The sequence below is a fragment of the Elephas maximus genome, chromosome 10 (genome assembly GCF_024166365.1).
Source record: "Elephas maximus indicus isolate mEleMax1 chromosome 10, mEleMax1 primary haplotype, whole genome shotgun sequence".
NCBI classification, from domain to species: domain Eukaryota; kingdom Metazoa; phylum Chordata; class Mammalia; order Proboscidea; family Elephantidae; genus Elephas; species Elephas maximus.
In genome coordinates, this window is record NC_064828.1 from 113,643,036 (window position 1) to 113,668,798 (window position 25,763).

A 25,763-nucleotide genomic window follows, 5' to 3' on the forward strand; every position below is an offset into this window, starting at 1 on the left:
CCCAGCTCTCCCGAGCAGCCACCACTGTCTTCTCCACCCCAGACAGGGGACAAACGCTCAGAGGGGTTAAGTGACCTGCCCAAGACCATACAGCCAATAGAGGACCGGACCTGGAGCTGGGCTGTCTATCTCCAAGGCTACAGAAGGCATGGCCCTGGCCTCAGATCGCTTGGTCGAGCTACACCAGCCAGCACTTATTGGGCACTTACTGGATGCTCACTGCTCTGGACATGTTTCGGGGGGCTGGGAGGCTGTGTGGCTCTTGTGAGAGGACAGAGCAGGTGTTGAGGAAGTGTTGCTGAAGAGAACGCACCCCAGTAAGCACTTAGTACTTTCTGTGTGCTTGGCTAAGGGCCAGTTCAGCCCCTTTCCTGGGCCTCCACAGGTGAAAGGCAGGTGCCATCAAGGGCCCTGGGTCAGAAACCAGGGCAACGAGGCAGGTGGAGCGTTCTGAGCCCCTGGCCTGCATTCCAGGAGGCAGCATCCCAGTGTGGGTTTCTCTGGGCCCCAGGTCACCACCTGCAGCATCCTGGCCCCCCGGGGTTCAAGGCCTACCTCGTTCTTCACACAGAGACAGAGCACGTGAAGTGGCTTAAAGAGAAAGGGCAAGAGGCCGGTTATTAGCCCTGATTAGTGAGATCCAGGACAACTTCCTAGAGGAGATGGCATTTGAGTCTTTGAGAGACAACTCCTTTTTTCTAGGTGGAGGAATGAACATTCCAGGAAGAGGGGCCAGCAGGCGCAAAGGTAAGAGGTGGGAAAGCCTAACTGGAGATGACAGGGGTGCCTGGCAGAGGCCAGGGTGGTGGCCACCCTGAGGGATGAAGAGCATTGGTGCTTGCAGAAGGGGAGGTATTGAGGCTAGGGAAGTCAAGGGAGGCTTCCCAGAGGAGGGGGCAGATGCTGGTGCTGAAGTTCCAGGAGCACCAGAGAAACAAGAGGGGGCGGAGCAGCACCCAGAGGCATCTGAGCACCTCTTCCAACCGCACCAAGGCCTTCCCATCTCAGAAACCAAGGAGCAAAGGCTGGAGGGGGGAGACCACCATGTTCCCTAAAATAAGTCCCTTCTGCAGAGTGGGGGCAACTATGGAGTCACAGCCCCACCTTTACCTCTCGCACTGGCTGCCAGGGAGAAGAGGGAAGGAATTCAGTCCCTATGAAGGTAGGTCAGGCCTCCTGGCCTTTGCCTGTGGTTGGCTTGGTCAGGGATTCCCTCTCCCTCCCCCCCATACCCCCGTTCATCCCCTTCCCTGGAAAGTCTTGTCTGATTGTCCCTGCAGGTGAGGTCCCTGAGCTCTGCTCCACCAAATCTGACCTCACTACGGTGTAGCTACCTGGCCCTGGCTGTGTCTATCTTGTGGTTGGCAATCGCTGCTCTAAAAGGTAATGAGCTCACAGTGGTTGGAGGTATGGAAGCGGGCCCTGGATAGCCACGGGGTGAGGACAGAGCAGAAGGAGTTCAAGGAAGGGGAAGGGTAGATTAAATGGCTTTGGGCTCCTTCTAGGGTGATCACTGTGTCCCCATCTGCCTGGGACATTTCCTGTTTCAACACTGACAGTCCCATGTGTCCTGGGAACACTCCCTCTGTCCTGAGCAAACCAGGACCATTGGTCATCCTTGGACCCTCCAAATTGAGATTTTTGTTTTAAGAGAAGGGGAGGGGGAAGACAACAAAACTACTAGGGTTCTCTCGGAAACCCTCAGCTCTAACCTTCTGCACCTCGACACCGCCCCCCTCCTTGCTACCTAGATTCCGCCACAGGACAACTCTGGGGTGAGTGGAAACACCACCGCTCTGTGCCTGGTGGGGTGAAGGGTGAGGCAGGAGGGGTGCAGAGGCGTAGCAGGGGGTCAGAGGTGGACACTTCCCCTGGCGCAAATCCAAGGAGGCGCCAGACAAGGGGCAGAATGACATGCCAAGTCACCAGTGGTGTCACTAGGGGGTGCTGGGGGCACGGACCCCACTGGGTGACGCTGTTAGTGGGGGTGACACTACATGGTCCAGAGATTTGTCCAACACCAAACTATGCGGGACTTGAGCTGCTCCAGAAAACCCGTGCCCGCTTCAGCCACATTTCAGCGCTTCTCTCTGCTGCTGCAGCCCTGCCTGTCTGCAGGAGTGATTTGTCAGCCCTGACTGCTGCCCCAGAGTCTGCCTGTCAGTCCCCTGGCCACCTGGGACGCCTGGGATGCCTGGGACTCGGGTGTGGCAGGAAATCTTGGTGAGCCACAGGGCTCCCGGCTTCTCTTTTTCAGCGCCACTATAAACATAGACGGTCAGCGAAAAAGAAGAAGACCCTCAACGAGATGGACTGACACAGTGGCTGCAACACAGCAATGATTGTGAGGATGGCACAGGACTGGGCAGTGTTTTGTTCTGTTGTACATAGGGTCGCTATGAGTCGGAACCGACTGGAGGGCACCTAACAACAACAATGTCAACATCTATTCATCTTGAAATGGGGGGGGTGGGGGTGCACTTTAGAGACTGCACCTGGGCACTTGCTACCCTTGCTAAGCCCCTGGTGGGGTGGGTGTTGGGGGCAGAATCGGAGGCGGGTCAGCAAAGTGAGGAGCTAGTCAAGAAGGTTGCCAAGCAGGAAGGAGTCGCACCTGTCAGGGCTTCTCTGAGACTAGATCTGCTCAGGGTGCGGTACCTGGCGGGTTGAAGATTTGCAGCTATCTCAGCAGGAGGCAGCTGAAGCCTCAGGGAGGAAGGCTCAGCGGGAACCCACCTGCCTAACTCTCCTCTTGCACCTCCACTCCCCACTGGGGCTGGGGTGGGTTTCAGGACGTGGGGGTGGGGGAGGCCCCGGCTGGTGTGAGACCTGCCTGTCAGGCCCTGCCTCACCATGTGGCTCTGGGCAGGCCGTGGTTCCTCTCTGCACCCATGTACACATCTTGGAGCATTTATGAGCACCTTCTGTATACCTGGCCCTGGGCCAGGCTCCGAGCAGGAGAAATCAGGCAGGACCCTGCCATCTGGTGTGCTGTTCCCATGGGCATTTCCACCCCCCGGTGCCAACGAGGCTGCACAAAGTTCAGTCCAGGGTCCCATGGGGTGGGATGTGCTGGACCCTTAAAAGCAGAGCAGGGAGGGGTACTCCTTCCACAGAGTAAATGGCCAGTGGCCCACCAACTCCCAGCACTTCCAGACCGAGGTCCTCTACCTGGTCACTGATACAGGCCGGGGACCAGGACCAGGACATGGTGTTGCTGAGCGCATGGTATCCAATGGGCCTAGGTCAAATGCCAGCTCCACGAGCCCTCCTGGGTGACTGGGACAGGCCCGTCCCCAGACTCGGTGTGTCACCTGGAGAAGTGACACCTGCCAGGTGAGGGTTGTGCCAGGGCAGAGATACCATAGAGAGCACTCCACCTCCCTGCCCTGCAGCTGTCTGTCTGTCTATCCCTCCATCCCACCCAACCCCCACCCAGTGTCCACCACTGGAGCCAGCTCCCCGGTGCAGGCCACTTCCTCTTCCTGTCCCTGGCTCCAAGTCCCTTCCTGTTTTCTTTATTGTGGGAACATGTGTTGGGAAAACAAAACCAAACTCAACTTCCCCAGCTCCTGATGACACTGCAGTGGCTGGCGGGCCACAGCATGAGTGTACAAGTGTGTGTGACCACGTATGGGGGTGTGTGCACATATGTGCATGGAAGTGTGTGTGTGCACTGTGTGAGTGAGGTGTGAGTTAGTGCGAGTGAGAAGGTGTGTATGACAATGTGGGTGGGCACACACGCTCCTGCATGCACGTACATAGGTGTGTAGGAGCATGTACATGTGTGCAGGAGCATGTGTGTGTGTGCGAAGCTATAGAAGTGGGAGCATGGATGTGTATGCAGGGTGCTCTGTGTGTGTGTGTGTGAGTACATGTATGTGCGTGTGTGTGCATGTGAGAATATGTGCACTATGTGTGCACAGGCTCGTGTGTATATGTATGCGTGTGGGAGCATGGACATATGTGTGGAGAGCGTGTGTGTGTGAGTGTGTGCTAATGTGCGCGTGCCTTCTGGCTCCTGCGAGCTCATCCTGAAGCTCCGAGCCTCCAGCTGATGGGGAACACAGGGAACCCAGGCAGCCCTCTGTATCCCCACCGTGGGCCCGAGGTCTCTTGTGGCACCAGCCGCCCAGCAGGCTCACCGCTAGCATCTGACACCTTTTCAACAACTGCTCAGGGGGCACCCATGACACAGCAGTGCTGCTCTGCCTGAACCTTGGCCAGGCCTCTCGGGGCTCCCAGGCTCCTGGCGGGCTGTCGAGGAAATGAGGTCGGGAAGGAAGGTGGAATAGCCGGGGTGCTGGGTGGGTGGTCAGGAGGCCCTCCCAGAGGAGGTGCCATTGGGACAGAGACCTGGAAGGGAGGAGGCCCCTCCACCCAGGAACAGGGTCAGGGCAGGTGGGAGGGGGAGCCCTGGAGGTGGAGACAGCTTGGCTGTCCAGGAACAGGCACAGCCGCTGAGCGTGGTCAGTGGTATGGGAGGGCAGGCAGGCGCCGTGCAGGCCTCGTGTTCAGGGGCGGAGTTGGAAGGGGAGCAGTCACTGGACGTCAGCGGGGTGCACTCGCAGGGGAGACTTTGGGGATGGCTGTCGCTGTCTGCCTGTGTATCGCGAGCTCAGCTGGTGCCTAGTACCTAGCAGTCCACCTGCTCCCGCCCCAGGAAAGGCAGCTCTGGGTTCCCACGCTGCTCAGCCATGGTACCTGTGCGGAGGGAAGTGTCTCCGGGCTGGGTCAGGGCGGCATGATCAAAGGCGGTGGGATCAGGAAGGAGGCCCCGCGCCCCCGCACTTCCTTCCCTGCCACTGCTCTCCCATGCTCACCTGGCTGTGCTGGGCTGCAGGAGGCCCACGTCTCCTCCCTGCTCAAGACTTCATCCTCTTTGCCTGGGGGGTGGAGGCAGGAGCAAACGGGAGGCCTTCCTGGGACTTGGGCCAGGACTGGAGGACCAGCTGGGCACCTCTACTCCTCTTAAGCCTGTGTGGCTGTGGGCAGATGAGGATGGCACGGCAGGCCTTGGGGACAACACTTCCTGTGTCCTGCCCGAGGAGTGCAGACCCTCCTTATAACTCAGGCCACGGTAGACACACAAACAGACAGATGCTGAGATTCATACAAGCCAGTGCCCTCACGAGGGACAGAGACACACGCAGAGACCATGGAAACCCACAGGGACGGATTGAGAGCCCCAGGGTAGACCCACAGACACACACACACACAGGCACACACAGGTACACACACACACACAGGTATACACACTGGGCTCACAGAGGTGCACACACACATGTTCACACAGGTACACACACACAGGCTCACATCGTAGGCATGTGCACACAGGTGCACACATGGATTGACACAGGTGTACACACACAAGCTCACACAGGGGCACACACACATGTTCACACAGATGCACACATATGGGCTCAACTCACAGGCACATGCACACATGTACTTACACAGGTGCACACCCGGACTCACACAGGTGCACACGGCTTCACATAGCTGCACACACAGGGGCTCACACAGGTGCACACAGGCTCACACAGGTACACACACAGGTGCACATACATGGGCTCACACGGGTTCACGCAGGTCCACACATGGGCTCACAGATGCACACACATGGGCTCACACAGGCACACACACGGGCTCACACAGGTGCACACACACAGGCTCACACAGGTGCACACATGAGCTCACATAGATGAACACATGGCTTCATACAGGCTCACACATGGACTCACACAAGTGCACACACAGACTTACGCAGGTACACACATGGCTTCACACAGGCTCACACACGTGCTCATACAACTGCACACACGTGAGCTCACAGAGATGCACACATATGGGATCACACAGGTGCACACAGGCTCACACAGGTGCACACACATAGGCTCACACAGGTGCACACGTGCCCCAGCCCAGTTCTGAGAGCTGGTTTCCTGCCCTCAAGGGCCCTCCTCCAGCCTGGGCACACCAAGCTGACTGCCTCCTGGGTGGCTTTAGACCAGCCCCAGCTTCCAGGCTCCCAGACAGGAAAGGAGGCATCCTGAGAAGCCCTTGCAGCTGCCTTGGATGTCCCTGGGGGGTAAGGGATGGGCAGCTCTCAGGCTCCTTGGGTGGGGGTGGGGGGACAGCTGTGCACCAGAGATGGGTGTGGCCTCACAGCCAGCCTGCAGCCCCTCCTCCTCCCAGGCTCCTGGGCTCACAGCAGGGGTGAAGCCCCCAGGGACAGGGATTGCTTGCCTGCTGCCCTCTGGGCCTGTGACCTGGGCAGGCCCCTCCCCTCTTGGAGACTTCTCTGTAGAGCAGGGGACCAGGGTCATAGGGACGCCTGGGCCCCGGGCTGCCCCGAGGGAATGCCCAGCAGGTGAGCCAGTATCCTCGTCATCAACCTCACGACAACGACGTAATCTCTGACTCTCCCTCACCCAGTGTCTCTCACTCGGGGACAGCCCGCACCCTGGTCCCAGAGGGCTTGGATGATGACCCTACCCTTGGGCTGGGGACCGAGGGGCCCCGGTACAGTTGCTGTCATTGCCTTCACACCAAGCGGAACCAGAGGAGGGGTGGGCCTGAGAAGGGGGGAGGGGACATGAGCCTTTAGCCCCTGACCCCCAGCAATGACCCTGGAACCCCTATACCCCGCCTGGGTAGTCTGGCCCCTGCATGAAGGCCTCATGCTCTCTCCAGACCTGTTGCACGCACACACATACACAGACACACACACATGTGAACGCACACACACGGCCAGCCTCTCTGCCCTGAGGCCCACAGGGGACCTCCCATGTCCAGCCTGCCCCCACATGTCTCTCCCCCTCCCTCCTGCTGTAATTATTACCAAGTGACCAAGGAGGGAGCTGACTGCATTCACTGCACCCTCAGCTGAGCCAGACCCCCCCTTAAATCCCAGGCCTTACTCCACTGGACAAACCATCTCTCCTCCAGGGGAGCTTGGGGCTGGGCACAGCCACTCAGAGTGGAGGCTCACCCCGTCCTGGTCTTCACACCCTTGGAGCGCCACCACAGGGACACTGGACTGGCCCCCTACTCCATGGAAGTGGGGGTGCTGCCCAAGTAGGGCAACTGGGGGCTTTGCCCAGGGAAAAGTGCAGGATGAGGCCGTGGGGACGAGACATGAGTTATTAATGCCCTTTGACCTCCCCCTTCGACCTTTGTTTCAAGATCAACCCTCCCTCAGTGAGTCCCTGCCACCTGTCCAGATATCCCCAGTATTCGTCCCCCAGTGGGGTTATGTTTGAACATTTGGCCAGGACACCCACCTGGGGCCCAGGAGGTGAGGTCCCGGCAGACGTGTGGATTCAACAGTCATCCTCCCCAGGGGGTGGGGACCCTGTTCTGGGTGAGGCAGGACTCAGGAAGCCAGCTGAAAACTCCACCCTCGCCCACGGGACAGCAAATCCCCACGTGGAGGCGATTAAGTGTGGGATTAGCCACAGACCCCTTCGCCCCTGCCCTGAGGCTCCTTCCTGAAGACCAGGACCCTTGCGCCCCCACTGCACTTTCTGAGTCCACCTGCGTGGGTCCTTAGGCACCTGCCTGGGGTTGGACAGGTGCACCGAACACCACGCCCACTCAGCTAAGACTGCCAGGAGGAGTCAGCTTTGGGCACCCTGCCACCCACACTGGCTGCCACTGAGGCCCAGCAAGGCCCCAGGCAACTCCAGGGCCAGCCTCCAGCCCTGGCACCCAGAACCTAGACTGTGCCCCAGCATGCCCAGCTCCTGAGGTCCCCCTCAGCCTTGCCTGAGTCCCTCATCACCAACTCAGACGCCAAGGCAGCAGACACAGCAGGCAGCAATCCTCGCTGTAAGAGGGTCTTCAGTGTTAGAATTGTGGGCCTGGGGAGGAAGTGAGCCCCACCCGGGAGGGTTAACGGGAGATCTCCTGAGGGGACAAAGTGTGGACCCCACACCCTGTTGCCCTCCCCACTCACAGAAGCTAGGTTTACAGATGACGGAGGGGTTCAGAGAGGGTTGCCATTGCCCAAGGTCACACATCGAGGGAGGGGGTCAGGGAGGGACCAGCACTCTCCAGAGCGCCCCCAGACAGCAGGAAACAGCCTGCCTGGACCCTCGTCTTTATTCTTTTCTCCACTGTGGGGCTCTGCTACCAAGGATGTCCTTCCCAGGAGTCCCAGCGGCGACAGACCGGCTGCAGCCGCCCATGGCCCCTCTGTGGGTCTGGCTTTGAACCAGCCACCAGGCGCAGCCTCTGTAGTCAGTGTTCCACCGCCAAACCCAGGCCCATTTCCAAAGAGGTGTTGGGAAACCAGGGAGCGATCACCAGCCCCTGCCTGGGTGCCAGTGCCCCTGTCGCCTGTACCAGCTGCCTGTCCCCAGGCGAGTCAGGGGTCAGGCCTCAGCAGTCACATCTGTGAAATGGGGACGGCGGTGTCCATCCTTCCAGTGGCCAATGGATGCCTGAGATGACCCACGCATGGTCCCAGGTCAGGTGTGCATCCCCACCCTACCCCTGCCTTCATGAGCTGGGCTTGGTCCCCCATGTCCCCCATCTCGGGACCTGAGAACCCTCTGGCAGGTGGGGAAGGCACAGCCCAAGCTGCAACGCGGGCGGATCCGGCGCTGCGCCGGGGCGCCACCGTGTGGTCATTCTCAGAACTGCACCGCCCCGCCTACCTGGGGGCCTTTCCTGCTCTGGGACGTCTTCATCTCGAAGGTAACAAACGATAAAGGCAATGGTGTCAGTAGGGTTGGTGTCACCCAGTGCGGTAGCACCCCCCCGCATAGACCTCCTCCTATCCCAGACCGTATAGAATCCTCAGGAATGTTTTTTGTACTGATGTTACTCGTAAATCCTCATTCCTGCATATCCTTCCTTTTCTCTAATTGCTACTTCATTCTCAAAAAAGTTATTGATATAAGTTCATAAATACTAATTGCCACAATATTGTAGCTAAAACTCCAGAAAATTTTACAAAATCAGCGACTGTAACACTAAAAAAAAAAAAACCGCAGCGCCTGCTTGTAGCACTTGCAGACAAACCCAGGTGACTGGAAGCACCGTTGTCATTGGATTGTGACCACAGCTCTGACCGGAGAGCTTTAGAGGCTCAGAGAGTAAATCAGCACAGAGCTTCAGCTTTGTGGGCATATTGATACACGTAAGTAAGCTGGGCTGATGACAAATGTTTTTGTTGTTATAACTAACTACAAAAAAACTACAGGGATAGGTTTATAGACAGTCATTTCGGTAACACCCCCTCTGACAGTGTCACCTGGTGTGGTCCACACTCCCCACCCCCCCGGTGACACCGCTGAATACAGGTGCTGCCGTCAGTAATAATAACTGCTGACCGGTGGAACGGCGATGCTGACTGGCTCTGTGCAGAGCAGGATCCATGTACGAGCTCTATTCATTCCCCCACCAACATTAGGAAGTGGGTCCTATTATTGATTCTTCCTTACAGATGGGGAAACTGAGGCCCAAGCCCCATAGCCAGCAGGCAGTCTTGGGTTTAACCCTATCCATCTTCCTGGCTGCTTGGGGCCAGGCCCCAGGGACCTGCTTCCCCTGACTGGTGGCCCAGCCCTGTGCACATTGGTGCCTCCTGGGGGGTCTTAAAAAAGTCCCAGTTATAGTGTCCTACCCCTGATTCACCCGCCCAGGTGGCCCTCTGTGCAGCCAGGACCACCTTCACATGAACCCCATTTGAAGGAGAAGGAGGGAGCTCGGGAGAGCCAGGACAGGCACTGGGGCTCCAGAGGCAGCAGTGATGGAGTCAGGGAGGAGTCCAGGCCTTACTCTTACCCCTCACTTCACCAACCCAGCCCCCTAGTTTCCCACACTCAGAGGGTGAGACCCAGGCCTGCAGTGACAGGGCATGTGGAGCCGTGGAAGGCCACCAGAACAAAAGACCATGGGTTCAAGTTCTGACTCCTGTAGCCTGGCTGTGCTGGGACCTTGCCTTCCCCATCTGTGAAATAGGCACGCTCAGTGCCTATCTCCAGTGGGTATTTGAAGAAACAATGAGAGGGAGGTTCAGGCTCAGTGACTGGCTATTTGCCTAGCCACGGGGCAGAAAATGCAACTGAAGTTGCCGGGGATGGGGGGGCAGCCCCTGCAGACCCCTCCAGGTGCCAGGTGGTACCCCTGAGTGCTGAGGCATGGTGTCCTTCGGGCCTTTTAGATGGGCAGTGAAGGAAGTGGGAGGAGGCTCTGTACTGTGTGGGGCGTGGACTGTGTGGGGTGGGGGGCTTGTGTGTGGGGTGGAAGGGGCGAGAGGACTTGGACTGTGCAGGGGGACTGTAACAGGCCAAGTCAGGGGATAGGGCAGGGCTGAGGGCCTAAGAACCAGATGGGAGGAGACAGCAGCATTTGGGAGGCTGCAGAAAGGGGCTGCTTGTGGGAGGGCACTGTCAAGTGAGGGGCAGCTTTCGATGTGCAGAGTAGGGAACTGGAAACAGACGGTTGCAAGGAGTATTACCTGCTAAGCGTCCAGCCAGATGCCCAGGTGATTTAGCAAAGGTCTGGGCAACCAGGAGGACCCCCTCCCCAAGGAATTCAAAGCTGCTTGAGTTGCTCTGGAAGCAGGACCCTCAGCTCACCCCCCCACCACCTGTCCTGAGCATGTCACTTCCTCCTGAGTCTCGATTTCCCCATCTGCTGAATGGGGTGGTCCCTCAGAGCTATCATTAGGACTGCGGCATTGATCAAATCAGATGATATGATCAAGGCCTCCCACTCGTGTCAGGGAGGGGCCCTTCCGGGGGCACAGATCCCAGGCGGGGCGTGGGGGTGGTTTTTCTCTGCAGGGACCTTGGATGGCCCGGGGGCACAGCCCAGTATTCACTGACCTGTGAGCACCTCTAGGTCCTGAGCAGGAAGGGAGGGCTTCTTCCACCCCCCCCCAACATCCCCACCCCCAGGAGGGTGACTGTCTCACTGCCTGGGCCCCAACCAGAGGAGGGGCAGCAATTCTGTGGAGTGCCGTGGGCAGAGGCCAGGTCTGCCTGCTCAGTTCCAAGCTGCCCCAAGAGGGCCTCATGCTCCAGCCCCCGTGTGACCACCTGGGGAGTCAGTACCCTCGTCCAGATCTCAGCGTTCCAAACCAGCCACCCTCCTGTCATCCTGACCCCGCACCCTGCCCATCAGCAACAGGATTCATAAGGCAGGTGCCTCCTGGGAACCGGAGCAGTCTGTCTTCTTCCAATGTGGCGCTGTCTGCTGGGCATTTCCTGGGCATTTGTGGGCTGCAGCTTCCAGAGCTGGGCCAGCCCTCAGACAGATCTGCCTCAACACCCCCTCACACCCATTTCACAGATGAGCAAACTGAGGCCAGAGTGCCATGACCCAGTCCACCATTCATTCATGCAGTCATCACACATTTATTGAGCACTGACTCTGTGCCAGGCCCTAGGTAGGCCTGGGGGACTCAGAGACGAATCACGGGCAGCCCCCACCCTCGAGGCCCTCACAACCTGCCAAGGCGGTCGGCCATGTCCACGGACACTCACGATACAGTGTGGTCAGTGTGTGTTAGAGGTAGCACAGGTAACCAAGGGAGCACAGAAGAGGGGCCCCAGCCCGGCCGGGGTGGCAGCGAGGGCTTCCAGAAGGAGGTGACACCTGAAGAAAGCTTCAGGGAGTGAGCAAGAGTTAGGGTGCCTCAGCAGAGGAGAGGCCTGTGCAAAGGTTCAGAGCGGGGAGTTAGGAGGACAGTTCAGGAGGGCAGTGGTCAGCAGGCGGCAGGGAGCACTGAGGGGATGAAGCAGACGGTGGTTAGCAGAGGCCCCGCTCGGAGCCAGAGTGGAAGGGGCCCCAAAGGACAGGGGCAGGGTGGCGGGGTGGGCATGGTGGGGTGGCAGAGGAGGGCGGCAGCCCCCACCCAGGAGTCCGATCCTGCCGGAAGCCCCAGGGCAGGCGCCCTCAGCAAGGTGGTGGTGGGGGTGCAGGCTGCCAGCCGCGGGGCCGCAGGGTGCATAGCACGGGGTCCAGAGGCTTGAGTGTGGCCTGCTCCTGGAGCCCGAAGCGCTGGCCGGGCACCAGGTGGAACTCGAGCCTCTGCAGCAGCTTGGCCATGACCACCTTCACCTCCATCTGTGCACATGGGAGGGGGCACGGGGTCAGTAAGCGCCAGCCAGAGAAAGGGGGAAGGAAGGAAGGGGTGACTGCCACGCTCCACATCCACCCCCTCCACAGAGCTCCTCGGGCTCTCCTCCGTGGAAGCCTCTGCACAGAACATGGCCATTCCGGGGCTCAGCTGGGCCCCCAGCCTAGAGGGCCTCAGGACAAGCCACCCCGCTGCAGCCACTTTTGGGCAAATGGCCCTGAAGCCCAGAGGAAACCCCAGCCTGGCCCCTCCTACCTGACAGAAACCCCAGCCCCACCCCTCCCACCTGACATAGACCCCAGCCCCACCCCTCCTATCTGACAGAAACCCCACCTGCCCCTCCTACCTGACAGAGACCCCAGCCCCTCCCCTCCTACCTGAGCAAACTGCTGCCCGATGCAGGAGCGGGGGCCAAGGGAGAAGGGGAAGTAGGTGAACCGAGGCCTGCAGGGAAAGAGGGGTCAGGAGGCAGGCTGCCAGGGCACCCCAGCAGCGCACAGGCTGTGGGGTTGATGGCAGTACTGACAAGCCCTTCCTTGCTGATGACCAGCTTTTGTGCCAGGAGCTAGGGGCCTTGCACTAAAAACAACACAGGTCCCTGGGTGGTGCAAATAGTTTGTACTTGACTGCTAACCTAAGGTTGGCAGTTCAAACCCACCCAGCAGTACCTCAGAAGAAAAGGCCTGGCGATCTGCTTTCATTTAAGATTACAACCAAGAAAACCCTATGAAGCAGTTCTACTCTGCACACATGGGGTCGCCAGGAGTCAGAATGGACTGGACAACAACTATCAATAACATCGCCAGCTGACTCTGCTAAGCTCTGGCTCCGCACTTCTCACTGTAGCCTCTTCTGGACCCTCCCAAAGGAGCTGTTGTTATCCCTGTGTCACCGATGATAAGGGAAACTGAGGCTCAGAGAGGCAGAGTGTCTCGGCCCTTACTCACTGGGTTGGTCGCAAGTCCAGCTCTGAGGAGAGCCTGGGCATAGACTCAGGCAGCCAGCCCCCCAAGCCCCACTCTCCCCACTATGTGATCACACTAACTCCCACAACAATCTCAAGACAGAGCCATTAGTATTCCTATTTCTCAGATGGGAACATCAAAGCTGGGAGAGGGAAAGCTGCTTGCCCAAGTCACACAGTTCCCAGTATAAGGTGCTGGTTGTGAGTGTGGGCTTTAGAGCCAGATGGAGCTCAGTTCAATTCTACCTACTGGCTGGGGTCCTTGGGCAAATGACCTAGCCTCTCTGAGCTGTGAATCCCCCTGGTAAAGCAAAGTAAAATCACAGCCCCTTTACAGGGATCTGGGGGGCCACGTGTGGTCAGTGGGCACGGGCGGCTTAGACCAGAGGTGGGTGTGGCCATCCTTCTCCCAGGCCTCCTATCAGGGACAGCTCGAGGAGGGTCTTACTTGGGTGCTTCAGGGCTGAAACGATCAGGGTTGAAAGTCAATGGATCCTCAAAGTACGTGTCCATCCGCCCCATGACGTAGGTGCTGAACTATCAGACAAAGGGTTTGCTTGTCTCTGGTTCCAGCCCAGACTGGTCCCCTCACACCTCCCCCATCCACTGTGTCCACTGAGTCCCAATGGGGTGACTCAGAGCAAAGCGGCCACTCCCATTCCACCCACCATCTCTCCACCCACCCGCCCCTCCACCCACCAGCCTGTCACAGCAGGAGTGGGATTCCACTGGGCCCTAAAAAATCTGTAAGAGGAAGAAAGGGGTACCCAAAGTACAGAGGTACCCACTGATGGCCACCACACTACAATTATCCCTATTTTACAGATGAGGAAACTGAGGTCCAGAGAGAGGCTCAGTGATTGCCTGAAGTCACCAGCAAGTAAGATGCAAATTCAGGTCTGACTCCGTGAGACCACCTTTCTCTAGATCCCTGAAATCATGTTGTTATTCAAAGGTTTCACTTCAACTCCAGGCTTGCTTCAGCAGGGGTGGGGGAGTAGCAGACCCCCACCAGCCTTTCACCAGCGTGGCATGGTGGCTTCTGGCTGGGGTTGATGCTCTTTACCCCTGGCCTCCATGTATCTGGTGTTCGAGAAGCAGTAGCACCCACCCCCATCATTAGGACCCTGGGTGCTGCCCTCTGCCCCTTCCACCCTTGGACGAATCATCACCTGAGCCCACTCAGCCTCTGGTTCTCTGTGCTGAGAGTCCAGGGCAGCGAGGGACATGGAGAGGAAGGATGAAAGGGGCTGAGCTCTGAGAAATGAGCGGGCTTATAGGAGGGGTGTTGAGGTCAGCAAAGAGCACATGCTATATGACAGGGGTTTTTGCCAGACATACGTTATTGTATTCATTCTTCTCAATAAACTGCAACTTAAACCCATTGCAATCGAGTCAATTCCGACTCATAGCCACCGTATAGGCCAGAGTAGAACTGCCCCATAGAGTTTCCAAGGAGTGACTGGTGGATTCAAACTGCCGACCTCTTGGTCAACAGCTGTAGCACTTAATCACTGTACCACCAGGGTTTCCAAACTGTGGCTTAGGCACTATCATATCGCATCTTACAAGGATGAAACCGGATCCAGAGAGTCAAAGCCTTGCCTGAGATGACCCAGAGAGCTGGGAGAAAGGCTGGCATTGGAGCTTGGGTCTTCCTGCTCAAAGCCCACGTGGCTCTTCAATTCCAGGTTGAAAGTCGGCCACAGAGATTTGCCCTGCCCTAACAAAAAATTTCTGTTCATTAAAGCCAGCCATTTGTGGTGTTTTTGTTATAGTAGCACTAGGGAACTAAGACAAAGCGAATGAGGAACATGGCTAGCAGGTGTCGGAATTGACAAAGCCACTCTGGAAAATAATTTGGCATCAGTCTGTAAAGTTAAACATTCATATGTCTTGCAGTCCAGCCATCTACTCCTGGGCACATGTCTAAGAGACATCTCTAAAGAGATGCTTGATCGTTAAGGCAGAGTGATACTGATACAGGGGTAGAAAAAAGAAAAAGACCATCAGAGCAGAAGAGTGAGCCACACAGATGAAATAGTGATAGATATAGAGAAGGCCTAGGGCTGACAACGTAGTTATCCATATGTAAAAATAAAAATGGATCCCTACCTCACACCATACCCAAAATCAATTCCAGACCAATTACAACAAGACAAAACTAAAGAATCAAGCATGAAAAAGTCAAGAATGTCTAATCATCAAAAACATCTTAAAGAAAATATGCCCCAGGTTTGGAGAAGACAGTTGGAACAGATACAACGGACAAATGACGAATAAATGAATTTTTTATAATGCACCTACACAGCAATAAGAAAAAACAAACTTGAGAGGGAGAAATAAATAACACCCCACAAAAGAGGAAAAGCCTGTGCGGAGATGCTCAACTTCATTTGTAATCAAAAACCCACTGCTGTCAAGCCAATTCTGACTCATGGTGACCCTATTGGACAGAGCAGAACTGTCCCATAGAGTTTCCAAGGAGCGGCTGGTGGATTCAAACTGCTGGCCTTTTGGTTAGCAGCCAAACTTTTAACCACTGCACCACCAGGGCTCCATTTGCAATCAGCAGAGTGCAAATCAAGACCAGAGAGATGAAAATGTTCTAAAATTCACCGTGGGGAAGGTTGTACACATCTGTAAACATGCTAGAAAAAAAAAAAATTGGATTGTGATACTTCAACGGCACTAGGTTTTTATACTTTAAATGAGAGAATTGTTTGGTACATGAGTTATAGCTCAAAAAAGTTGTTAAAAAAAAAACAAACCACCACAGTGAGATACTTTTTTCTGCAGCTATTTGATTGGCAAAAGCTAAGAAATTGGACCATACTGAGCGTTGGAGAAGGTGCCCCGGTGGTAGAGTGGTTAAGCTCTTGGCTGCTAACCAAAAGGTCGGCAGTTCAAACCTACCAGTCGCTCTACGGGAGAAAGATGTGGCAGTCTGCTTCCGTAAAGATTACAGCCTTGGAAACCCTATGGGGCAGTTCTACTTTGTCTTATAGGGTCGCTATGAGTCAGAATCGACTTGACGGCAACAGGTTAAGTGTTGGAGAGTGTTATGGATTGAATTGTGTCCCCCCAAAATATGTGTTGTAGATCCTAATCTTGGTGCCTGTGGTTATAATTCCATTTGGGAATGGGGCCTCTTTGTTATGTTAATGAGACAGGATTAGTGTAGGGTGTCTCTTGAGTCAATCTCTTTTGAGATATAAAAAGAGATTAAACAGGCAAGCAAGAGAAACAGAGATGGGGGAAGACAGACACCAAACCACATGAAGATCACCCAGGAGCAGAAGCTACAAAGAGACAAGGACCTTCACCTAGAGCCAACAGAGAGAGAAAGCCTTCCCCCAGAGCTGGCACACCAGTCTTCTAACTGTGAGAAAATAAATTTCTGTTTGTTAAAGTAGCCCACCTGTGGTATTTCTGTTATAGCAGCACTAGATACTAAGGCAGAGAGGATGACGGACATGGCTAGTGGGTGTCTGAATCGACCGAGCCACCGTGGAAAACAATTTGGCATCAGTTGGTAAAGTCAAACATTCATATGTCCTATGGCCCAGCCATCCACTCCCAGGCTCGTGTCCCAGAGACACGCCTGTGCGTGGGCACCAGGACAAACAGACAGGAACACACAGCAGCGGCAGTGAATAGACTGGAAGTTTCTCAGATGCCACAGAATGGATAAGCAAAAGGTGGTCTACTCACGCACCGGAATATCACACAGCGGTGAAAATGGAAGGACTACAGTCGTACGTAGAAACCTACACAAATCTTAGAAGTCATTATCCAGAGAAAAAACAAGTTCTAGAACATATTATTGCATCAGTACTCACACCCACTAAAACTAAAAAGAAAAGGCGAGGGAATGGCCAACACAAAATTCAGGACAGCATTTAATTCTGGGGGAAGTAGGGAGTGGAAATATGTAATTCATTATATTCTAGCTTTAGAGGCTGGGTGATGGGTCTGGGGGAGGTCGTTATGAATGAATGCATAAATGAATGTGTAAGTAAGCAGAGAAAGAGACAGGCTCAGAGTGGGGGAGCAGGGAGTCGGCCACAGGGGACCAGAGGCTGTGGAAAGGGTAGAGGAGAAGAAACTAGGACACATTTAGGTCGGACGTGAATTGGGGCACATCCTGTATCTGCCCTTGCCTGCTGTGTGACCTCAGGGAAGTGACCTAACCTCTCTGAGCCTCAGCCTCAACTGTAAATGTAGCACCACCCGCCAGAATTACCCTCTGTACTCTTAAACGGGGCGGTATGGATTGCGGTATGGATTGATTGGGAGGAAAAGAACTCCCAGGGTAATGCTGAGGCTCAAATGAGAAAGCACAGGGAGACCAGCAAGTCCTGTGAGGAGACCTGGGCCACACGCTCCCCTGACCTCAGGCAGGGGGACCCCAAGCAGCCACAAACCAGGAGCGGGGTGTTGCCGGGAACTCTGACCCCGTCAATCAAGGTCTCCTCCTCCAGCCGGCGGAAGGTGCCCCAGGCTGGTGGGTACAGCCGCAGAGACTCTTTGAGGACCTGCAGAAGCCACACAGAGAAATAATTGGAGAAGTCAGGGGATCCTTTTGCGGCAGTGGAGTGCCCAGACCCACCTCTGCTCCCACTCATAGTTGCAACTCCTCAAGTGACAGATGGGGAAACTGAGGCCCGGAAGAGAAGGGCATTGTGCAGAGCCACAGTGGCTGAGCTGGGGCAGGACCAAGGCCTCCCTCTGAACCAGGGTTCATCATCCCCCGGAACCACTGAAGGTTAACCAGTGTTTCTAGCTGGATTGAGCAAGGCTCCCTGCTGGGCCTGGTCACCTGGCGGAAAGTTTAAGGCTTGTGAAGCCCAGGCCCAGGTGGGAAATGCAAACACTAATGGGCTGGTCTCCAAACCTGGATACTCGAGTGGCCTTGAAACAAACAAAAAAACCCAAACTCGTTGCTGTCAGGTCAATGCTGACTCATGGCGACCCTGTAGGACAGAGTAGAACTGCCCCATAGGGTTTCCAAGGAGCACCTGGTGGATTTGAACTGCCTACCTTTTGGTTAGCAGCCATAGCTCTTAACCACTACACCACCTGGGGAGTCTCACAAATACTGCAGCCCAGGTCCCAACTCCAGCAACTCTGATGCCATGGGTCTGGGGTCCAGCCTGGGTGTTGGGAATTTTTAAATCTCCCAAGCAATTGTGCTGTGCAGCAGGGTTCGAGGGGCACATCCCTAAAGGATACAGGCAGACAGCGGGCCCAGAAGCTTCTCTCCCACATCCCATACCTGGGAGAGGTACTGCAGTCTCCCCAGGTCCTCACAGTCAAGGTGCCGCTTAGAACCCACGACCTCATCCACCTCAGCCTGCAGCCTGTGGGGGAAGACAGAGAAGAGTTAGGCTGTGACCAGACTTTTCCCACAGAGTTTTAAGAGTGGGGGATGGAGGAAGCAGGGAGAGTAGGCACGGGGTTCCCACTAACAGACACTGCCCCGCCCTATTGCTCAAGATGTCCATCTCCTGTCACTCTCAAAGCTAAGTGCTCAAGCCATGTGCAAATACGTTCCAGGGGCTTAAAGCATTCACCCTTCGTGTTTGCTACTTGGACTCTGCTGTAGGAAATAAATACCGCACACGACAGAAGAAGGCCTGATTGACAGTGGCCAGCAGCTGGAAAACAGCAGCACGGGCGCACGGGGACACAAGGTAAGGAAACTTGAGGACGTGCCCTGGTTAGAATGATACACAGCGTTAAAAGCGGATTTGGTGGATACTTGTTGAAGCTGAGTGACGGGTGTGTGGGATTTATCATACTATTCTTTCTACCCTGGTGTAGGTTTGAAATTTTCCGTAATAAAAAAAAAAAAAGTGGATTTAGTTCTCCAAAGATGATACACAGATGGCCAGTACGTGTCTGAAAAGACGTCTTGACATCACTGGTCGTTAGCAAATGGAAAGCACAATAAGCTACACTTCACACCCACTTGGGTGGCTATTGAAAAAACACAGAAAATAATAAGTGTTGGTGGGGAGATAGAGAAACGGCCAGTACAACCGTAAAATGGTGCAGCCGCTCTGGAGAACAGTTTGCTGGGTCCTCAGAAAGAAACAGAGTTGCCAGGTGACCCAGTAATTCCACTCCTGGTTGTACACCCAAAAGAACCGAATACAGGGGTTTAAACAAAAACTTGTCCGTGAATGTTCGTGACAGCATTATTCACAACACCAAAAGGTGGAAACAACCCACGTGGCGGTCAGATGAGTGGACAAACAGACGCAGTCTATACATATCAAGCAATATTATTCAGCCATAAAAGGAAGTGAAATTTTAATACATGCCATAACATGGATGAACCTTGAAAACATGCTAAATGAAATGCCAGATACAAAAGGACAAGTATTGTCTGATCCCACTTATTTGAAATGTCTAGAATAGGCAAATTAATGCAGACAGAAAATAGGCGAAATGTCACCCGGGCTGGGGCAGGGAGGGGAGTTATGGCTTATAGGTTTCTGTTTGGGGTGGTGATGGCCGCACATGACAACTGTGTTAATGCCACGGAATTATACACGTAAACATGGTTAAAGGGGCACATCTTATGTCATACATGTTTAATCACAAACTTGAAAAGAGTGTATTTGGAATGTGGTAACTTGGGCGACATTGCCATAAAACCATCATAAATAGAAGTGGCTGGGCAATCAAATGTTGAGAAACCCACCAAAGCCCTGTGTGCTGAGACAAAAGGGTGGAAGGGAAATTCAGCCGTCAATAGCGAATAACCACTGGTGGCCAGGGGCACCGTGGATGGTTTTTAAAAATTATTCTTATTTTAACTTTTCTGCCTTTTCCAAAATTTTTTTATAAAGAGCATATTAACTTTTGTATTAAAAAAAAAAAAAAAACCATGAAGTATGTTACATTCTCCAGCATGTTTCCATGGGTGCCCTTTTCGGCTCAGATGACTAACAGTTGCCATTAGGGACCTCCCCACCAAGTGCTGCTGCCCCCCAGTCTGGTCCATTTCAGAGTGCAGGGTGGATCTCTGCAGCAGCCCCTGAGAGAATGGCTCGCCACAGTGTGTTGGATTTAAGGAAACCAAGGGCCCCCTTCAATGCCATCTCCTCAACGTGCTCCTGTCTTTGCAGCTGAAGGCTCAAGCTCCCTCAGCTCTATATGCGGAATTCTGCTCTCAGTTCTCAGGGCCCACTCCTGGCTGGAGCCACGACCCTGCCCTCCTGGAGCTTCTGTTTTCAGAGCCGAAATGGACTTAAAGCAAACGGTCCCAGGAGAAAATACGAATGCACTGGGATGAGTTTAGGAGGGAAAACACAGCGAGATTACTTTAGGGGTCAGAGAAGGCTCCTGTGGAGGAAGAGGAAGATGAGGAGAGGGCGGTGTTCTCCAGGAGCAGAGCAGGAAGGAGAATATCTCAGAAGTGCCAATGGCATGTGCGAAGGCCCTGGGGTGAAGGGAAGCAGGAATATTTGAAGGGGCTTAGCCACAGAACAGAGGTAGGTGGCCCTCTGGGACCATGACATCAGACAAACCCCTCTGTCAACTTCAAGGTCACCCCGGGTAGGCTCCGTACCTTGCCACAATCTCTGGCTGGCGAGACAGCTCCATCACTGTGAATGCCAAGTGGTTGGCGGAAGTCTCGTGACCTGTGGGAGAGGAGGAGACAGACAGCTCCACACAGGGGACAGGTGCTGGCTCCTTCAGAGTCAGGGCCTAAAGTGACCAGAGCTCCCATTATCCATCATTTCTGCAAAGGTCCGAGCCCCTGCGCACCACCGAAGCTACCAACCAGCAATGAAGAAGGTGACAAAGTTGTCCAGCAGAATCTCGTCGTCTTGGGCATCCTCTTCAGCTGAAAGACAAAGGAGAGGCTCAGTCCCCCAGCAGCAGATGTCTGCGACACTCATATCCCTGGCTTCCTTTCCCCACGGCTTAAAAAAAGAACCAGTCTTTTCCCTTTTAAACCAGACAAGAGACAACCGGAGTCAGCTGTGGTCGGGACCCTGACAGGAAGCCTCTCATGCCCGCCTCAGAGGGAGCCAGCGCACCTTTGAGGATCTGTGTGAGAATGTCCGCGGGGACGTCCTCGCCCCTCTTCAGGGCCTCCCGGCGGCGCTGGACCCAGTCCTTGCCAACCTGGCGCAGAAAGCGGATGCTCTCCCGAATCTCGCGCAGCTGCTTCCGCCTCCCTGGTAAAAACTAAACAGTGGTTCCGGCACAGGTGGCTGACTGAACGCACGTCTTCTCTCCCATCCCACCCCCCACCCCAAAATGACTTTAGAAAGCCACAGCAGTACTGGCAAGCTGGGAGGTTGGAAGCACGTGAGAAAGTTCTAGAAGAGATGAAGTAGCCAGGGAGACTAAATCAAGATGGTGGCCTGAGTCCAAGCATCGACTTCCCCTTCCTATACCAAATCCCTACATATGATGGGAAGATGCCTTAAACATCTCCATGCAGCAATGGAAAAGAAGGGATCAATGACGGGTGAGGGCAGTTAGAATTTCACTGAAGGAAGAAATCAAAGGCAGAATGAAATGGAATCAACTACCAATATGAATGAGATGGCACAAGGGGACTGCAAAGCTCAGGGGCTGAAGTCCCAGGAAACAGGAGGGGGAACCTGGGCACCATCACCCGGGGTACCACCTTCCCCCTTTAGTCCTTCTTTATGCCTAGAACAGGGAGGTGGTAGCTGGAGCTACAGCAGCCGTTGTACAACAGGCAAGTGATACGCTAAGAACAATGGAACAGAAAGACAGAAAAATCCAGAAACACTGGACACTGTGGTGCCATCCCAGATTGCCTGCTTTGAGGATCATTTTACAGGACAGAAAGTTTAGCTCCTAATTTACTTATTAAGCACTTTCATTTTGAGCCTCAGTTTTAGGAGATGAATGCAAATCCTAAGTGATTCAGAGGGTGAAGTAAGTCACTTCACATGCCAGAGCTCAAAACCCATTCTGAGGAAAATACTGAAGGATGTGCTCCAGAAGATGAAAGCACAGGCTGTAGTGGCTGGCCACTAGAGGCAGGGCTGAGGCAGTACCTTTGCCAGGGTGTTGCGTGATGCGGTGATGCCCTCCAACATCACTCTCACTGCCCGGGGCAGGGGCTTCTGGGCATCCAGCAGCATACTGGTCTCCATCCCGAAAGCTGCCTGGGGGAGAGAGATGAGCCAGCTCATACCTGGGGGATGCGAGGCCAGCAGGTCCAGAGCAGAGCCTGGCACAAGGCAGCTGGAGACCCAGGCCCTGGGCTAAGGATTTAGGAGCATCATCTTATCAACTACTATTACTACAATGATCCATGATGATTCCAACCCCGAGGGATAAAGTGAGAATTAAGAGCACATAGTGGCTACTCAGTAAACCTTGGTTTCCTTCCCCTGAGATGCAGCCTTCCTTGGGTGTCCATTCTACACCCAGCTGCACCATGAATTGTTTGAATAACAACAACAATAATAAGGGTGCTTCACTCACTGTTCTCATACTTCAGCTGCCTGACCTGCCTTTATGTGGGGTTAGGGAATATCTGGGTTACTCCTAAGTCGGCCAGGGTAGACAACCAAGCCATACCCAATGGAAGGGGTAGGCTTTGGGGTCACAATCAGGCCAACCTGAAATCGAGTCCTGCTTCTGCCACCAACTACCTACAGGCCAGCCCCTGCGTCTCTCAGTGTCCATATCCAGGATATGAGTTCATAGCCCTGATCTCAAGGAGATAAAGTATGTGAAACCCGGAGAAAGGCATGCTGGTATGTGGAGGAACAGGAGGAAGGGAGGGCAGCCAGGAAGAGAAAGAGAAGACCCCTGGGTCCCATGGGGCGTCCCGCCCCTGCCCAGCCATCCACCGTCACCTTGGCCAGGATGTCCATGGCAGTGCAGGTCAGCATGTCCTGCATGGACACTGGGGTCTGCCCATCTGCCTTGGCTTCCAGAATCTCCACCAGCTGCTCAGCCTTCTCGTTGAATGTTTCCATCAAGCTAACCAAGGAGCTGGGGAACAGCAGAGGTGTCAGCAGGCACTGGGACTAGCCCTGTCCTGTGGGTTGCCTGCCACCCTCCTCCTCTGCAGAGACAATGTTGTACCCCTTGTACAGAATAAAGATGGGTGCCCAGCCCACCTGGCCTCCCCTCAAGGCCCAGCCCACAGGTTACGGTTGTGGGAACCCAGCTAAGCCCAGGTTTGCACATTTCTTCTCTACCCAGGACAGACAGACATCCCCTTTGCCCTTGTCTTCACGGTTCCACGGGGCCTCTATCTGCAACTACAGCCCCCAACCCCGACCTCCAGGGGACATGGCAGTGTAGACATTCCAGATGACAGTGGGAAGGAAGGTAGGAAAGGCCTGTGGGGCCTCCTAGGACAGGGAGGGCACCCCAGTGCCCCTCTGACCTCTCTGCTTGTGCTACCCACTCTCCTTACCTGCCCTGCCCCAGGCCTCCATGTGTTTCTGCATTTCACTCCCTCTCCTTGAGCAACCATAGTGCCCAACCCTCCATGGGAATGAGGCTTCAGACGCCCTCTGCAGCCCAGAATTCCCAACCCACGGTGCCGCCTGCCTCCAGGCGGCGACCCCAGGATGTCTCCTAGGCATAGAGTTTATGTAGAAAGATGTATGGAAGAATCCACTCCAAACTTGTGAAAATGGTAGCCCCAGGACAGTAGGGATGGGGAGAGACTGTTACTCCATACCTGGCATATTTCTGGGTTGTCTGAGGTTTTACTGAGAGTATGCTGCCTTTGTAACTAAACGTAATTGTTAATGTTAATCATCTGGGTAAAGGGGACATGGAGTTCTTCGTCTTTTGTTATTCTTGCAACTCCTCTGTAAATTTAAAATTATTTCCAAAAAAAAAAATTTTTTTTTATTTAATTAAAAAGTAGGAGGGGAGGAGGGATAAAGGGTAATTCTTTTAATTAGGAAAGAAAGCCAGCCCTGTTCTGGCTCCCGGGCTCTGGCACAGGCCCAGCATCCTTGGCCGCTGCCCAGTCCGTGCCCAACCCTGCTGCACAGCTCATCCTGTGGCCCAGGGCTGTGCAGAAAGCACCTGTGATCTGGGGACCCCTCTCCACCCTAACATGCTCTGAAGCGACCTGCCACTCTTAGGACAGAGGTGAGACCCTCACCTTGGTGGCAGTGAGTTCGTCCCTTGCAGTCTTCTGTCTGCAACATTGTCTTCCTGTCACCACTGCCTTTTAGCTCCTCCAAAGCATCCTGCTCCTTCCCACCTCGGGGCCACTGCACACCTGCCCGTTCTGTAGGACCACCCTTCCCTCCCACCCTCCATCTTCCTGTGCCCCTGTTAACCATTGTGACTTCTGCCCACTCTGCAGATGGACACTCAAATACCACTTCCTTGGGGACATGTCCCCTGAACCCCAGGGAGGTCCAATTATATGCTCTCCATAGCACCCTTGACTTTTTTTCCTAACACTTACATGGTTTGCAGTTATATATTTACTTGCACCCCCATGCGTCTGTCAGTTTGTTGTACTGTGGGGGCTTGTGTGTTGCTGTGATGCTGGGAGTTATGCCACCAGTATTCAAATACCAGCAGGTATGGTAGACAAGTTTCAGCTAAGCTTCCAGACTAAGACAGACTAGGAAGAAGGACCCAGCAGTCCACCTCTGAAAAGCACTAGCCAGTGAAAACCTTATGAATAGCAGTGGAACACTGTCTGATACAGTGCCGTAAGACGAGCCCCCAGGTTGGAAGGCACTCAAAACACGACTGGGGAAGAGCTGCCTCCTCAGAGTAGAGCTGACCTTAATGACGTAGATGGAGTCAAGCTTTCGGGACCTTCATTTGCTGATGTGGCACGACTCAAAATGAGAAGAAACAGCTGCAAACATCCATTAATAATCAGAACCTGGAATGTATGAAGTATGAATCTAAGAAAATTTGAAATCGTCAAAAATGAAATGGAATGCATAAAGATCAATACCCTAGCCATTGGTGAGCTGAAATGGACTGGTATTGGTCATTTTGAATCAGACAATCATATGCTCTACTATGTTGGGAATTACAACTTGAAGAGCAATGGCATTGCAATCATCGTCAAAAAGAACATTTCAAGATCTATCTGAAGTACAACGCTGTCAGTGATGGGATAATATCCATATGCCTACAAGGAAAACCAGTTAACATGACTATTATTCAAATTGATGCATCAACCACTAAGGCCAAAGATGAAGAAACTGAAAATTTTTGTCAACTTCAGCAGTCTGAATTTGATCGAACATGCAATCAGGATGCATTGATAATTACTGGTGATTGGAATGTGAAAGCTGGAAACAAAGAAAGATCAGTATCTGCAAAATATGGCCTTGGTGACAGAAACGATGCCGGAGATTGCATGATTGAATTTTGCAAGACCAATGACTTCTTCATTGCAGATATCTTTTTTCACCAACATAAATGGTGACTTTTTTTTTTTATACATGTGGACCTCGCCACTCGGAACACACAGAAATCAAATCAACTCCATCTGTGGGAAGAGAAGACAGAGAAGCTCCATATCATCAGTCCAGGGGCCGACTGTGGAACAGGTCATCAACTGCTCATAGGCAAGTTCAAGGTGAAACTGAAGAAAATTCGAACAAGTCTACGAGAGTCAAAGTATGACCTTGAGTATATCCCACCTGAATCTAGAGACCGTCTCAAGAAAAGATTTGACGTGTTGAACAC

General features: G+C 54.0%; 1 protein-coding gene across 2 annotated transcripts in view; it reads right to left on the reverse strand.

Moving 5' to 3' along the window:
- Positions 1–10,929: 10,929 nt before the first annotated feature.
- Positions 10,930–25,763, reverse strand: part of LOC126084322 (cholesterol 24-hydroxylase) — a 36,475-nt gene continuing 21,641 nt past the window's right edge. The window contains exons 6-15 of one of the 2 annotated variants that reach the window (XM_049898839.1): positions 22,928–23,066; positions 22,118–22,228; positions 21,119–21,269; positions 20,860–20,922; positions 20,644–20,716; positions 18,340–18,424; positions 17,489–17,599; positions 13,510–13,598; positions 12,475–12,541; positions 11,824–12,084 (exon numbers count right to left, since the gene is read on the reverse strand). In XM_049898839.1, the coding sequence (XP_049754796.1) occupies positions 11,914–12,084; positions 12,475–12,541; positions 13,510–13,598; positions 17,489–17,599; positions 18,340–18,424; positions 20,644–20,716; positions 20,860–20,922; positions 21,119–21,269; positions 22,118–22,228; positions 22,928–23,066 (1,060 nt within the window). In that variant the 3' untranslated portion in view covers positions 11,824–11,913. Of the gene's footprint in view, positions 12,085–12,474; positions 12,542–13,509; positions 13,599–17,488; positions 17,600–18,339; positions 18,425–20,643; positions 20,717–20,859; positions 20,923–21,118; positions 21,270–22,117; positions 22,229–22,927; positions 23,067–25,763 lie in introns of both variants that reach the window. The other variant, XM_049898838.1, reaches the window with a different exon arrangement.